The sequence below is a fragment of the Solanum tuberosum genome, unplaced genomic scaffold, assembly GCF_000226075.1.
Source record: "Solanum tuberosum cultivar DM 1-3 516 R44 unplaced genomic scaffold, SolTub_3.0 scf00866, whole genome shotgun sequence".
Lineage (NCBI taxonomy): Eukaryota > Viridiplantae > Streptophyta > Magnoliopsida > Solanales > Solanaceae > Solanum > Solanum tuberosum.
This window is the reverse complement of record NW_006239813.1, coordinates 10125-24858: the sequence shown is the minus strand read 5'-3', so window position 1 is coordinate 24858 and position 14734 is coordinate 10125. Positions and strand designations below refer to the sequence as shown.

General features: G+C 33.3%; 3 protein-coding genes across 3 annotated transcripts; all 3 read left to right on the top strand.

Annotated features, from left to right (window-relative positions):
- The first annotated feature begins 3211 nt into the window (after positions 1–3211).
- LOC102580741 (endochitinase-like) lies at positions 3212–4692 on the top strand. The gene is made up of 3 exons (XM_015305632.1): positions 3212–3655; positions 3750–3885; positions 4278–4692. Exons 1-3 carry the CDS (start codon positions 3217–3219, stop codon positions 4543–4545), a joined length of 843 nt encoding a protein of 280 aa, XP_015161118.1. The 5' UTR covers positions 3212–3216; the 3' UTR covers positions 4546–4692.
- Positions 4693–8326: 3634 nt separating this feature from the next.
- Positions 8327–11000, top strand: LOC102580398 (endochitinase 4-like). The gene is made up of 3 exons (XM_006367685.2): positions 8327–8816; positions 8913–9066; positions 10428–11000. The coding sequence occupies exons 1-3, from the start codon at positions 8366–8368 to the stop codon at positions 10792–10794; spliced, it is 972 nt and encodes a 323-aa protein (XP_006367747.1). The 5' UTR covers positions 8327–8365; the 3' UTR covers positions 10795–11000.
- A 3016-nt stretch (positions 11001–14016) lies between these two features.
- Positions 14017–14394, top strand: LOC107059173 (endochitinase 3-like). Its single transcript, XM_015305633.1, has one exon. It carries the CDS (start codon positions 14017–14019, stop codon positions 14392–14394), a length of 378 nt encoding a protein of 125 aa, XP_015161119.1.
- The last annotated feature ends 340 nt before the right edge of the window (positions 14395–14734 follow it).

Below are 14734 nucleotides of genomic sequence, written 5' to 3'. Positions count from 1 at the left end.
CTACCTCTCAAAGTCCTTTGACAAGCCTCGGGTATAGAAGAAGAAGAGCAATCACACGGAAACAGACTCAGACTCGGAACCTACACAAGTGTAGAAGCAAGGAGTGAGTACCAGACAACGCGGGACTCAACAAGCAACTAAAGAAACAAAGCAAAACTAGCTAGAAAACGAGTACTCCTTCCAACCCAACCAAACTAACTACAACCTATATAGAAATCAGTCCAACCTAACTTTTTCACAATACACAGCTCACAAGGCTTAACAGTCACGGTTCAACAACCAAAATGTATCAAGTATGATAATCACAACTGTCAACTAGATCAATCACAACTATCAAGTTCATCAAAGCACATTAATCAAGTACACTAAACATAAAATTTCAAGATTTATCATGCACAATATCAATCAGAACTCACGGGAACCACCCATAATTCATGAACTACCCGGTAATGACCTTGACATCAATATCACTCGTCGGTAATAACCTCGGCATCCATAATACTCGCTAGAAATGACCTCGACATCAATATCACTTGTCGGAATGACTTCGGCATCAATGTTGGAAACTACCTCCGCATCGATAACCATCACATGTTTTTTCACGGTGCTCAAAAATCAATGCAAATAAGCAATTTCATACCACAAGGAACATATAATAACTCAAGCAAATCAATTACAATTAATGTCATCAAAGCATTTCATCAATCATCACATTATGGTTTACAATAAGGTAAATTCACAAAGTATTGTGATCAAAATGTTGTCTTTTGATTAATCCCTTTTTTATTCATTAATATTAATCAAGTGAAATAATTGAACTCATCACCTATAAAAGAATGAAATTGAAATGTAACTTTTAATACTTATTTATCCTCATTTCATTATGAATTATTTTTCCCGTAATTTATTTTCTACAAAGATATTTTAAGATCAAACATGAGAAAATAGAAAAGTTTATAATAAATGCACCCTAATTCAGTACGGAGTCAAAGTGGGAAGCAGAATTAGCAGCCCTAAATATACATAGAGGCAGATCTCTGTATGTTAGTGTGGGTGGCGTGACACTTGGTCACTTGGTAAAAGTACATTGTGTATAGATATTTTCTTCTTGAAGTTGGACATTTATTAAAGAATGACATTCGATAGGCATGATAAAATTAGTCTATAAAATAATGATATTTTAAATTCATTAAAATTTGAATGAGTTAATAATTTATTTATTTGAGGAATAACTATTAATCAGTTAAATTTTTACATTATATTTATCAAATATAATGAGAATTCAAAAAAATTACATAGTAATTAAGAATTCTTAAATTTATCATGTATATGTGATACAATAATTTACTTGTATATGTTGATGTATCACTGATGCAAAATGAATTGTTGATTCCATAATACAAAGCGAGTTTCGAAAATTGTTATATTACTAGTATAAAGCGAATTTAGAGACTGTTGTTACGTATAGTAATATCTAAACTATCATTGTATTTACTAATTAGGCACAAACTATTGATATACAACTCTTATTAACTCATGAGAAACTTTGTCTACATATTTTTTATTTTTTATATTTGATAGATTATATAATCATAATATATATTAAAAAAATTATTAGGTACTCAAAAAAAACATATAAGAAAAACCTACAACAAATTTAAAACTTAGTAAGAATTGGATGGATTGGCTTATGACTCGATCTTTAAGTCATTGCATCCCAATCAGTTTCAGGCCAAGTAACTTTTAATTTGATCAATAATCTACTTATTTATTAACACAACTTATTTTGACATGTCCAATTTCAATCAATCCCCCAATTTGACACCCCATAGACCATCGATCTTCGATAAAGAACATAAGATATGGCCGACATGACTTTAATTTCTAAAAAACATATGTTCTACTAGGCATAAATTTAACTGTTTAAGGGCAAAAATTAAATATCAACCTGTTTAAAGGATAAAATTAAAGATCAATCAATTTTGAAAAGGATATAAAAATTTTGGTAATATTTGGTTTTTATGTTAAATATGAAATTTATACTAAATCAGTAAAACGCGTGATCTGTAAATTTTACGTCCAACACAAATTTTATTCATTTCGCCACAAATTTTTGGTAGTATTTGGAATTATGACAACCAAGAAAATGCATATTAAAATGCTTTCGTTCTAATATGCTTACAGATTTATTTTAATCACAAGAATTTTGTTCACGTTCTTTTTTTTCCCTTTTATATTGCTATTCAACGAGTTACATAGTTTTCCACTACAAATTTAATTTACTCATAACTATGAAATTACAATTTGTAGTACAGTTTTTATTGAATAGGCAAGTTTAATATTTAAAAAATCAAAATCCAGTTTTTATGATCATCAATTCATCATACTCAAATTCCGCTATCTTTTCTGTATTATATGTATTTTTTGCTAATGATAGTCTCCAGTCTAAATTATGTAGAGAAAAGTCTGGAATAACGTCCAAAGCCGCCCTGGCTCTTTTAGGGCCCGTTTGGCCATAGATTTCCCAAATAATATTTGGGAATTTTTTTGGCAAATAGTGTTTATCCATACAATTTGTCATTATTTGGCAAATATCCCAAATTCTCAAATACTAGTTTTTTGTAGTATTTGGGCCAAATCTCATTAATTGGGATCTTTTGAAAATTGAAATTTTACACCAAACTTTTATCTTTTATAAAAACATCCTCCATAGTAATGTTTACGTTGTATTACATATTTTTTTACGTGAACATCAAAGTAGTGATGAAATATTTAGTGTATATGACAGTGATGATATGGTTATTGATGAAAATGATGAACAATCGGGTCATGGTAACAAAGTCATGTGTTTTGTCTAATTCACGATGTATGGAATGATGCTTGTTGCACTCACTCCAAAAACTACCACATTGCTCTAGTGTCATGGACACTACTTGTTATTTGTTGCAACGAAGATCCAATTGACTTGTAATACAAATTTATGGTTAGCTTTAATAATTTTTAAAACTTATGGCTAATACAAATTTATGGTTAGTTTTAATAATTTTTAAAACTTATGGGTATAAATCATAAAAAAGTGAAATATATTTTATAACACAACAAACTCAGTGATGCCTCATAACCACAAATAGAGAATTCAGTCATCTTCCTCCTTGCCTATAAATACGTTTCATTTTACCACTTTGTTTCCCATCACATTTTACTACTACATTCATAATGAGGCCTTCTAAATTCACTACTTTTTCTTTACTATTTTCTCTCCTTTTGCTGACTGCTGCCTCGGCGCAGAATTGTGGTTCACAGGCCGGAGGCGCACTTTGTGCCTCGGGACTCTGTTGCAGCAAATTCGGCTGGTGTGGTAACACTAATGACCATTGTGGTTCTGGCAATTGTCAAAGCCAGTGTCCTGGTGGCGGCCCTGGTTCTGGTCCTGTTACTGGTGGGGACCTTGGAAGCGTCATCTCAAATTCCGTGTTTGATCAGATGCTTAAGCTTCGCAACGAAAATTCTTGTCAAGGAAAGAATAATGTCTACACTTACAATGCCTTTATCACTGCTGCTAGGTCTTTTCCTGGCTTTGGTACAACTGGTGATTCCAATACCCGTAAAAGGGAAATTGCTGCTTTCTTTGCCCAAACCTCCCAAAACACTACTGGTATGTTAATATTTAGATCGAACAATTATAATTTCATTGTGAGTCAAAATTTTAGTAATAATAATTGATTATGTACCCGTTTTTATATATATAGGAGGATCTGATGGACCATTCGCATGGGGTTACTGTTTCCTTACAGAACAAGGTAACCCGGGTGACTACTATTCAGCAAGGGGTCAATGGCCTTCATGTCCACCTGGAAGGAAACGAGGCCCATTCCCAATTACACAGTAAGCTCCTATATATTATTTCCTCAGTTCCAATTTATGTGATACATTTCGCTTTTCGAGAGTCAAACAATTTAAGTTTGACCAAAAATTTGCTCATGGAATCTTCAATTTTTTAAAAATGAAATTTATATATTTGTAAATTACATAAAAAGTACTCTAAGTCTCAATAATTGATAATTCAAAATATTTAGAAGATATATGAAGAATTTACTATCAAAGATAAACTTGTTTGAATCTCGAAATCTGAAATGTGTCATATAAATTGGGATAGAGGGAGTAACAATTATTTTCATTATATTGTCATGGAGCTAGATAAATTTATTTATGCTACGATTTAAATTTGATGAACTTGTAGTGTCTAATTATGTGTATTTTGACATTAATAAACACAGTGCTGGGCCATGTTCAAGAGCCATCGGAGCGGACCTTTTAAACAATCCAGATTTAGTAGCCACAGACCCAGTCATCTCATTCAAGACATCTCTCTTATTCTGGATGACCACTCAATCACCAAAACCTTCTTGCCACGATGTCATCATTGGAAGATGGAACCCATCCGCCGGTGACCGAGCAGCCAATCGTCTTCCTGGATTTGGTGTCATCGCAAACGTCATCAATGGTGGCTTAGAATGTGGTCGTGGTAATGACAACATGGTATAAGATCGAATTGGGTTTTACAGGAGGTATTGCGAAATTCTTGGAGTTAGTCCGGGTGACAATCTTGATTGCGGCAACCAGAGGCCTTTTGGCAGCTGATTCTATGTAACAACTTCATTATATGTTTTGTTGTATTCTCGCAAAATGCAAGGATCAACTATAAAATAAAGTTTTAATAATATGATTGTAGTCTGATTAGTACCACGACTATATATAGTCGTGTTCAATAATAAATAAAGACTTTTATCCAAGATACACATATCTCAATGAAGTCGCCATCAACCTCGGATTTTTCCACAAGCATTACTCTTTCTCTTCAAAATTCAAATCAATGTGCACGTAGTTATAATTCATATGGTAAAGGCCTTATAATTACTTGTAGGACTTCAAAAACCAAATCAATGCTAGCTATACTAACTTGTGATGGTGGGGGTTTTGCACGACCCCTACATGTATACTACATCATAACACAAAAGATGAAATAAACCTTAGCCTCCAAGAAAGCTCCTCTTTAATGTTAACTAGTTTATCAGTGACAAAGCTAGCTTCTCTATAGCAGTGATTAACATGAATATGTCCTTGCCTGATTAAAAGTCTAATATGGAGAATAAGCTTTTTGTGGTAGGCCTGAATATTATTACTACACTCTAATACTCTCTCTATTCTAGATTAATTGAATTTTTGAGACTTTTTTTGTCACGACTCAAAAATGGATGTGATGGCACTCGTCTTATCCCACCAAGACAAGTCAGCCTAAACCTCAATCATTACAATAAAATGCGGAAACTTTATAATCAACTCAAAAATACCCCCAAAATCTGATTGTCACGTGTACAAGCCATAATCAACTCAAAAATACACCCAAAATCTGGTTGTCACGTGTACAAGCCTCTAAAGTATTACAATTGATTCAAAAGAAAAACACAAGTCTCAAAAGACCTTGTTTCTATAATAGAACAAGATCATAAATAGGAGTAAGGAAGTCCGCCGAAATGACAAGAAGCTATCTCACAAACCTCCACAAGAAGCCTCGGACAAGAAGAAAAGAAAATATTACAAAGGTCCGGGCTAGTAACCTACAAAAATTGTAGAAGCAAGGGGTGAGTACCAAACCACACGGTACTCAACAAGTAAACCTCTAAACAAAAGCTAAGGGGGTAGAATACGGATACTCTTTACACCCCAACCGAACCTCCAAAACTACAACCTGCATAAAAATCAGCTCAACCTACAATTCACAATTTACAAAGCACACAACTCAACAACAACACTCTAACAATTACATATCCTCAACAACAAGCTTATTATTCATCAATCTCAACTTCCACAAAAAGGCACTTACAATATCAGCAACACACAAGATCAAGTTCATCAATGATAAAAATGTGCAATGCATTGAAATGCAATGTCAAGTATAGTGATGCATGTCTGACCTAATGATACACACCCGCTGTCTCTCAATCCAGGACCCATGAGGGACATATCTGTCCATGCATCCATCGCGGCGCACGATACGACCCTCGATAATAGTAACCATCGCGGCGCGCGATATGTCCCTCGAAATATAGTATTCATCGTGGCGCGCAATACGTCCCTCGAAATGGTGCATCCTCTTTAATTTCTTTTTTTTTTCTCAATTCACATAACACTTGTCACAGCTATGTCTCAGTACAATGCAAATGACATGTTCACACAAATAATTAAGAGATGATCATTTTCATAACATTGCACAGTTCACAACAAACACAATCATGATACAACATCAACAATGATTCAATAAGCTTTTCAAACCATTCTCAACACATCACACACAAACAATTAATCACATTGCCTTTTATTACCCCTTTTTCATCATTAGAATTAATCAATGTGGACAAGGCAACCCATCACCAAGTCTCGTTACCCCCAAACACATATCACAAAGAAATACACTAATTCCACACACTTAACAAGGGTTTAGAAATCCACTTGCTTCAAATGGTCGAACAATCACTCCTAGACTTGAGTCTTTCCTTTTGTTGAACTTCCAAATCAATATAATCTATTCCAAATAAATAATCACAATAAGATTTCAAAATAACAACACTCATATTACTATTGTGTCTAGTCTAGACCCAAAAACTCGCCCAAGTTTACAATCAATTTCCTAAACTTCCAGCTTAGGATTCAATCTTAATTTCCTCCAATATCATAATTTAATGGTGTTCATAGGTATATAATACACCTAATATCGATAATCATATTAAGAAAAATCCCCAATTAGAATCAATACCCTATCTGTAACTTTCACATGGAAAGAACAGAGAAACCGAGAAGTGACAACACAACAAAATTCCACCCCACAGTGCTTCGGTTTCCAATTACCATCAATTTTCTTACTTGTTTTGGCCAATGGTTAATCCTAATTATACTCCAATGATTGGCTGCATGCAATTATCTAATGACTATCCTAATTGGGCAACGACAACCCACTGGCAAGCTTGATCAACATCTGCCAAACACAAGAACAATAATTTCTCTAAAGATTTAAAGTTGCTATTGCCTTAAAATTGGAATCATTGCTTAATCATTGGTCATTAAGAAAATTCATAACAATTATTAAAAAAAACTCACGTTGAATCAGCAAAAATTGTTCAACCCAATTTCTTTCTGCTCTATCTAGCATTAATGATATCAATTAATTCCCCCTAATCTTCTAACATTTATAATTTATTATATTTGATAGGAAAGCTTCGTACCTATTGGCGGTCGTTGGACGCTGCTCCAAATATCTTATGACTGCTTTTCTTTTCTTAAATTATGACCCAAAAATTCTCAACCCTAATAATTTATTTTCATATATGGGTCAAGTGGTATATAGTATTAATTAAATTATAAACTTGATCCATTAAGCATTAATTAAAATTAGTTATTTAATAAATAACCGTCAATAAATTAACTATGGTTATACGAATATTCAAAATTTTCAAAAATGACCTTCTGGGTCATTACATTTTTCATAGTTCAAAATAATTGAATTATTCAAAAATCAAGAAGGATGTTTGAAACTTTTTTCATATTAATTATTTTGAAGAAAATCGAAGGACGTTTTCTTCTCTGTCTCACAGCTTATGTTTGTGGGGAAAGGAAAGGAGTTAGTGATAGAGGACAAACTCAAAGGAACTTGAAGCTCAAAGTTATAGCTCCAACTGGAACGACTCTCAATTTCACAATATATATATGTGTGTTGTATCAATTGTATTCGTGATATAATGAATACAACATGTATTCATCCTCTCTCCTCTCTCTCTCTCTCGCCTCTCGCCTCCTAATATGTAGCTAAATACAATATTTTTTTATACAATTATATTAATCATTTTGATACAAAACAGTTGTACCAATTGTATTCGTGATACAACGAATACAACAAGTATTCAACCTCTCTCGCCTAGTCTCACTCACCTCTCTCCTCCCCAAACATGTAGCTATAATTCATAATTAAGCAAACTATAGCTATAGATCTCGAATTAAGTCTAAACTATAGTCATTTTTTAAAGTTCTCCATATTTTTAATAAAATGATTTATGGCTATGAAAATATTAAAAACATAAAAGCCGCCACTAAATATTGATTTACCTTTCAGCGTGCTCTACGGGCTTAAATTACCTTTCAGCGTGCTCTACGGGCTTAAATTATGGAAAAGACAGAGGACCATCGTTTTTGTCACTATAAGTCACTGATCCCTCAGAACCACTCATAGAGAATTCAGCCATCTCACTCCTTGCCTATAAATTCCTTTAACTTTACCACTTTCTTTCCTATCACATTTTACTACTACATTAAAATGAAACTTCCTATATTCGCTACTCTTTCTTTCCTATTTTCTCTCCTTTTGCTGATTGCCTCGGCGGAGCAATGTGGTTCACAGGCCGGAGGCGCAATTTGTGCCTCAGGACTATGTTGCAGCAAATTTGGCTGGTGTGGTAACACTGATACCTATTGTGGTCCTGGCAATTGCCAGAGCCAGTGTCCTTCTGTCCCCTCTCCGAAACTACCTACCACTGATCCTGGTCCTCTTGGGGACCAGCTCGGCAGTATCATCTCAAATTCCATGTTTGATCAGATGCTTAAGCATCGCAACGATAATGTCTGCAAAGGAAAGAATAATTTCTACAGTTACAATGCCTTTATCACTGCCGCCAGGTCTTATCCTGGCTTTGGCACCACAGGTGATATCACTACCCGTAAAAGGGAAATTGCTGCTTTCTTTGCCCAAACTTCCCATGAAACTACTGGTATGTACATCAATTTAAATTTAAATTTGATGAATTCAACTTTTAGTTATGTGAACCTAAAAAGATACAATTGATTATGTACCCGTTGATGGATAGGAGGATGGCCTATGGCACCAGATGGACCATATGCATGGGGTTACTGTTTCCTTAGAGAACAAGGTAGCCCAGGCGATTACTGTACACCAAGTAGTGAATGGCCTTGTGTTCCTGGCAAGAAATACTTCGGACGAGGCCCCATCCAACTTACAAGGTAATCTTCTAGTTTTATAGGTTAATGATTAATCATACGGGAAGTATCCTAATTTTTAACTAATCAAACAAAAAGAGAATTATAATTCGTACGTTTTAATATGTAGGGTGTGTTTGGTATGAAGGAAAATGTTTTCCTGAAAAACAAGTACATTTTTGACTTATTTTTTCATGTTTGGTTTGTGAGTAGAAAATATTTTTCGGAAAATATTTTTAGTGTTTGATTTATGAATGAAAAATATTTTTGAGAAATACCTTTTATTTTTACTAGAGTAAAAAATAATTTTCGAAATTGAAAATATTTTTTAAAAATAAACTTAATTTTTTTTAGGGGTGAGGGGCTGGTAGGGGAGGGGGATGAAAAACTGAAATTTTCAAGTTGAAAATAATTTTTAAAGACACTACGGGTGTGTTTGGTATGAAGGAAAACATTTTCCGAAAAATGTTTTTCCAATTTTCTCATGTTTAGTTGGGTTAAATGTTTTCCAAATCAACTCATTTTTTTCAAATTTAAGGAAAATGACTTCCCTTCATAACTTAAGGAAAACATTTTCCAAATCTCTCTCCAATTTCAAATTACAATTTTTTTTTTTTAAATCAATTTATTTTGTTCCTATCCTCAAACCACCCCTCCAAAAAAATTTAAAGTTTGTGTTTTAAAAAATATTTTTAACTTAAATTTTTTTAACCCCACCCTCACCCCTACCCCAGCCACCTACCACCACCCCCAAAAAACATACTCCCTCCGTTTCACAAAGAATGACCTTGTTTGACTTGGCACGGAGTTTAAGTAAATAAAGAAGACTTTTGAATCTTGTGGTCCTAAATTAAAGTTATGTCAAATGTACAAAATTGTCCTTAATCTTGTGGTCTTAAACATGCCACGTGGAAAGCAAAAAGTAAAATGTTACCAAAAAAGGAAAGAGGTCATTCTTTTTGAAACTGACTAAAAAGGAAAGGAGGTCATTCTTTGTGAAACGGAGGGAGTATGTTTTTTGGGGGTGGTGGTAGGTGGCTGGGGTAGGGGTGAGGGTGGGGTTAAAAAAATTTAAGTTAAAAATATTTTTTAAAACACAAACTTTAAATTTTTTTGGAGGGGTGGTTTGAGGATAGGAACAAAATAAATTGATTTAAAAAAAAAAAATTGTAATTTGAAATTGGAGAGAGATTTGGAAAATGTTTTCCTTAAGTTATGAAGGGAAGTCATTTTCCTTAAATTTGAAAAAAATGAGTTGATTTGGAAAACATTTAACCCAACTAAACATGAGAAAATTGGAAAAACATTTTTCGGAAAATGTTTTCCTTCATACCAAACACACCCGTAGTGTCTAATTATGTGTATTTTGACATTAACAAACACAGCAACCTCAACTATGGACCATTTGGACGTGCCATCAATGAAGACCTGTTGAACAATCCATATTTAGTGGCCACGGACCCAGTGATCTCATTCAAATCAGCTATCTGGTTCTGGATGACCCCTCAATACCCAAAGCCTTCTTGCCACAATGTCATCATCGGAAGTTGGCAACCATCTAGCACTGACCAAGCAGCCAATCGCATCCCTGGATTCGGTGTCATCACGAACATCATCAATGGTGGTGTGGAATGTGGCCATGGTAATGACGATAAGGTCCAGGATCGAATTGGATTTTACATGAGGTATTGTGGAATGCTTGGAGTTAGCCCAGGTGACAATCTTGATTGCGGCAACCAGATGCATTTCTGACTCTTAGCCGATTCTATGTAACCATACCTCATCTGTTTTGTTGTCTGATTAATTAAGACCTCGTTTAATAGTAAATAAGGACTTTTGTCTTGGATACATATATCGTAATGAAGTCTCCTTCATATCGACCTCGGATATTTCCACAAGTATTATGTATGAAAAGTGATTTTGGCACTTTAATCAAATAAAATTTTGCAATAAATTTATCAATTCTTGATGAACAAGTAGCAAGAAAAAAAATATTAAAAGTGTGATGGAAATAATTTGGATAACTAATAAAATTGGAGAATGAGACAGGCTTGAATATTTTTTGAAATAATTTTTTTTCTGAAAATAGAAGTGTTTTGAAAAGAGTCTGAATGAGAATAAGACTGTCACAAATTTGGTTCATTCAGATCCTTTCAGACTCATTAAGAGATTCTTAAATTAAAAAAAAACACAGCATTTAATCGCCTAATGAGTAATGTCTAGATCATATGATCCAAACATCCATTAAGTGCAAGCAAATGAGGCTTTAGATATACTCTAGTTTACAATATTATGAATCTTACCACATTTTGGTGCATCTAGATATACGTTTAGATACATGAGATAAAAATTATGTGTAATTTGTTCTAGATAGATAGGAGACCGGAGCCTAAAGGGCAAAAGAAAATTGTCAAAAATTTCAAAGGGGTCATCAATTATTTTTTTTAACCAAAAGGGCAAAAACGCTCCTAACGTAGCGATTTTCTTCTGACACGGTTACTCTGTTAGAATCAAATTCACTGACCTACCAGCGATTTTGTCCAAAAAAAAATTCCTTTTTTTTAAGAACATCGCTGCCCGAGCAGCAGTTTTCGTGATTTTTTTATAAAAAAAATAAGTCGCTGTTATGGCAGCGTTGTTATAAAAAAAAATTAATATTAAAATTCGCAGCGATTTTCTATCAGAAACTAAAAAAAATAATTGGAAATCGCTCCACATGTAGCGATTTTAGTTTTAAAAAAATTTAATAATCGCTGTCTTGGCAGCGATTTCAGTAAAAGTAATTTTTTAAAAAAAAATCATGTGAATATTTGAAAAATTAAAAAAAAATTGGAAGGGAATTTCGCTTCCAAGACAGTGATTATTAAAAAAAATAAATTTAATAGTCATTCTAAAATCCATAACGCATAGGGATATCACAAAATCATTGAACCAAAAATAAAATATAAATATATGAATGAAAGAATAACACTAAAAACTATATCCATTAGCAAACTTAAATATGTCATTCATACATTAATTTTTTTTAATTTTTTTTTTTTACTGAAATCGTTGCCTGGCAATTATTATTATTATTTTTAAACTAAAATCGCTATAGGTGGAGCGATTTTCAATTTTTTTTTTAATTTCTGATAGAAAATCGTTGCTAATTTTAATATTAAAAATATTTTTTATAACAACGCTGCCATAGCATCGACTTTTTTCCTTTTTTTTAATTCGCGAAAAACGCTGCTCGGGAAGCGATGTGGAAATTTTTTTTTGGACAAAATCGCTGGTAGGTCAGTGGTTTTGATTCTAACGGAGTTAGAAGAAAATCGCTACGTGAGGAGCATTTTTGCCCTTTTGGTTAAAAATTTTTTGATGTACCCCTTTGGAAATTTTGGCAATTTTTTTGCCCTTTAGACTCCGGACTCAGATATATTGCATTCAAGTGGATTCGCATGTATCTGGATACATAACAAAGCTCGTTCGCCTCCCTCTTATCTCGCTTGCCACTCTCCTATATCTCTGGTATCCCATATGTTGAGAAAATAATTAACTAATATTCTCTCTAACAGTTGAGATGGTTACACACTTCAACACCATATGCATGCAAATCACACTATATACACATGTATATTAGATGAGACGATCACACACTTCAACATTAGATACATGTGAATCACACTAGATACATGTATCTTGCATGTATCTGGGATACATAACAAATTTTGTTCGCCTCGTTTGCCTCTCTCTCTATTTTAGTGTATCTGGTAGCAAAAATACATGTATTTCTGTGTAACTTCCCCAATATATGATAGGAAATTCTTAATCAGTGATAAGATACATAATATTTTAAAAATATAAATAATAATAGTATATATGATGGTGAAGTATATTTAATTAGGTAATTTCTCCCCTTTTTAATAGGTAAAAGTTTATTTGAAAAATCAAAGTCCAAATTTTATATGTTATCCTCAAGGCATGTCAAAGTAGTGATGTTAGCTGATAACCAAACAAACACAAAAAAGTCTAAAATATATATTTAAAATTTAAGTAATGTTTGAAAATAGCGTTAAGAGCCGCCTCTTATTTTATACAAAAATAATTCCAGACCTCCCCCGCTCCCCCAACCCAAACCCCATCCCCTTTTGAAAATATTATGCTCTGCGTTTTAATTTATGCGTCTTAATTTAGTTCAACATGAGATTTAAGAAAATATTTCAAAAATAATTTGTGATTTTAAAACAAAATGTTTTTAAAATTGTGTCATCTTAAAAATATCATTTACGATATTGTGTTTAAGGAATTTATCAAATAAAAAGTGATATGTTTTTCCGAAGGAGTATATAAAAAAGTAAGACAAATATATTAAAATCATCCTTATATATTAATTTATGTAACTTTTGTATTGGTAAATCTCTTTAGAAAAATATACTTATTTAATACTAGTAATTTTAGTTTATAAATTTTTTATTCTATTTTCAGAGCCTGCTTCGATTAGTTTATTTTAAGTGTTGAAAATACTTGATTTTAAATTAAAATTATAAAAATAAGACAAAAGTCATAAATTAATAACTTATTTATTACTCATAAATCAAAAACCAATCTAAATAGGCTCTTAACTACATAAATATTTATAACTTATTTTAGATAATATATTTTATTTTAAAAAAATTATTCTTAAATTTCATACTAATAAAATATCATCACCAGTTGAGAATTGAGATAATAATTAATGAAAATAAATAAAATAAACTTAAAGAAGATAAGAGCCGCCACCAAAATATACGTTTCCGGTCATCGTGCTCAACATTTGATTTTTGTCACAAATTAAAGTCCCCCTCATAAGTCGCAACCACTAACGATTCAATCATGTCTGCTCCGTTAAAATTGAGTGACTTTTTAAGAAAAAAGTTGAAATGACGATATGAGATATTCTGGCTATAACTTTACCACTTGTTCCCCATCATGACCTTTTCCTACAACACTAAAATGAGGCATTTTGAATTCATAATTTTTTCTTTACTATTTTCTCTACTTTTGCTGACTGCCTCGGCAGAGCAATGTGGTGTGCAGGCAGGAGGTGCGCTTTGTGCCGCGGGACTCTGTTGCAGCAAATTTGGCTGGTGTGGTTACACTGATGCCCATTGTACTCCCGGCAATTGCCAGAGCCAGTGTCGTGACAGCCCCAGTCCTACCGGGGACCTTGGCGGTGTTATCTCAAATTCCATGTTCGATCAAATGCGTAATCATCGCAATGATAATGCTTGTCAAGAGTTGGTCGGAAATCATCGGGACTTACTCTTGCTCACCCGAAAATCCCTCTCATCCATTGCTTTCGAGCATAAAGTAGCTTGCAGGGATTTTTAGAGTAACCATGGACTATTTTGTCCCATAAAAGTGGGAAGAAAATAAAAAGACTTCGATTTATCTTGGGTTTGTATCCATCAGCCCCGTTATAGCAGCCTTGCAGGTGCTATAGCGGCCGCGCCATAGCGCGAAGCATCTTGCTATGACAGGCTGACATCAACTCGGATCAATTCAAATTTAAGTAATTCCATTGTGTGCCCCAAAAATTCAATTGGGCACTGCAATTTGAAAATCTTTTAGACTCCGCACAAGGTGTATTTAAATAATGACGGATTGGGTCATTACAATTTATCTTTTCAGAAATCTCATTAATCAAAACATAACAATTAATATAGAACGG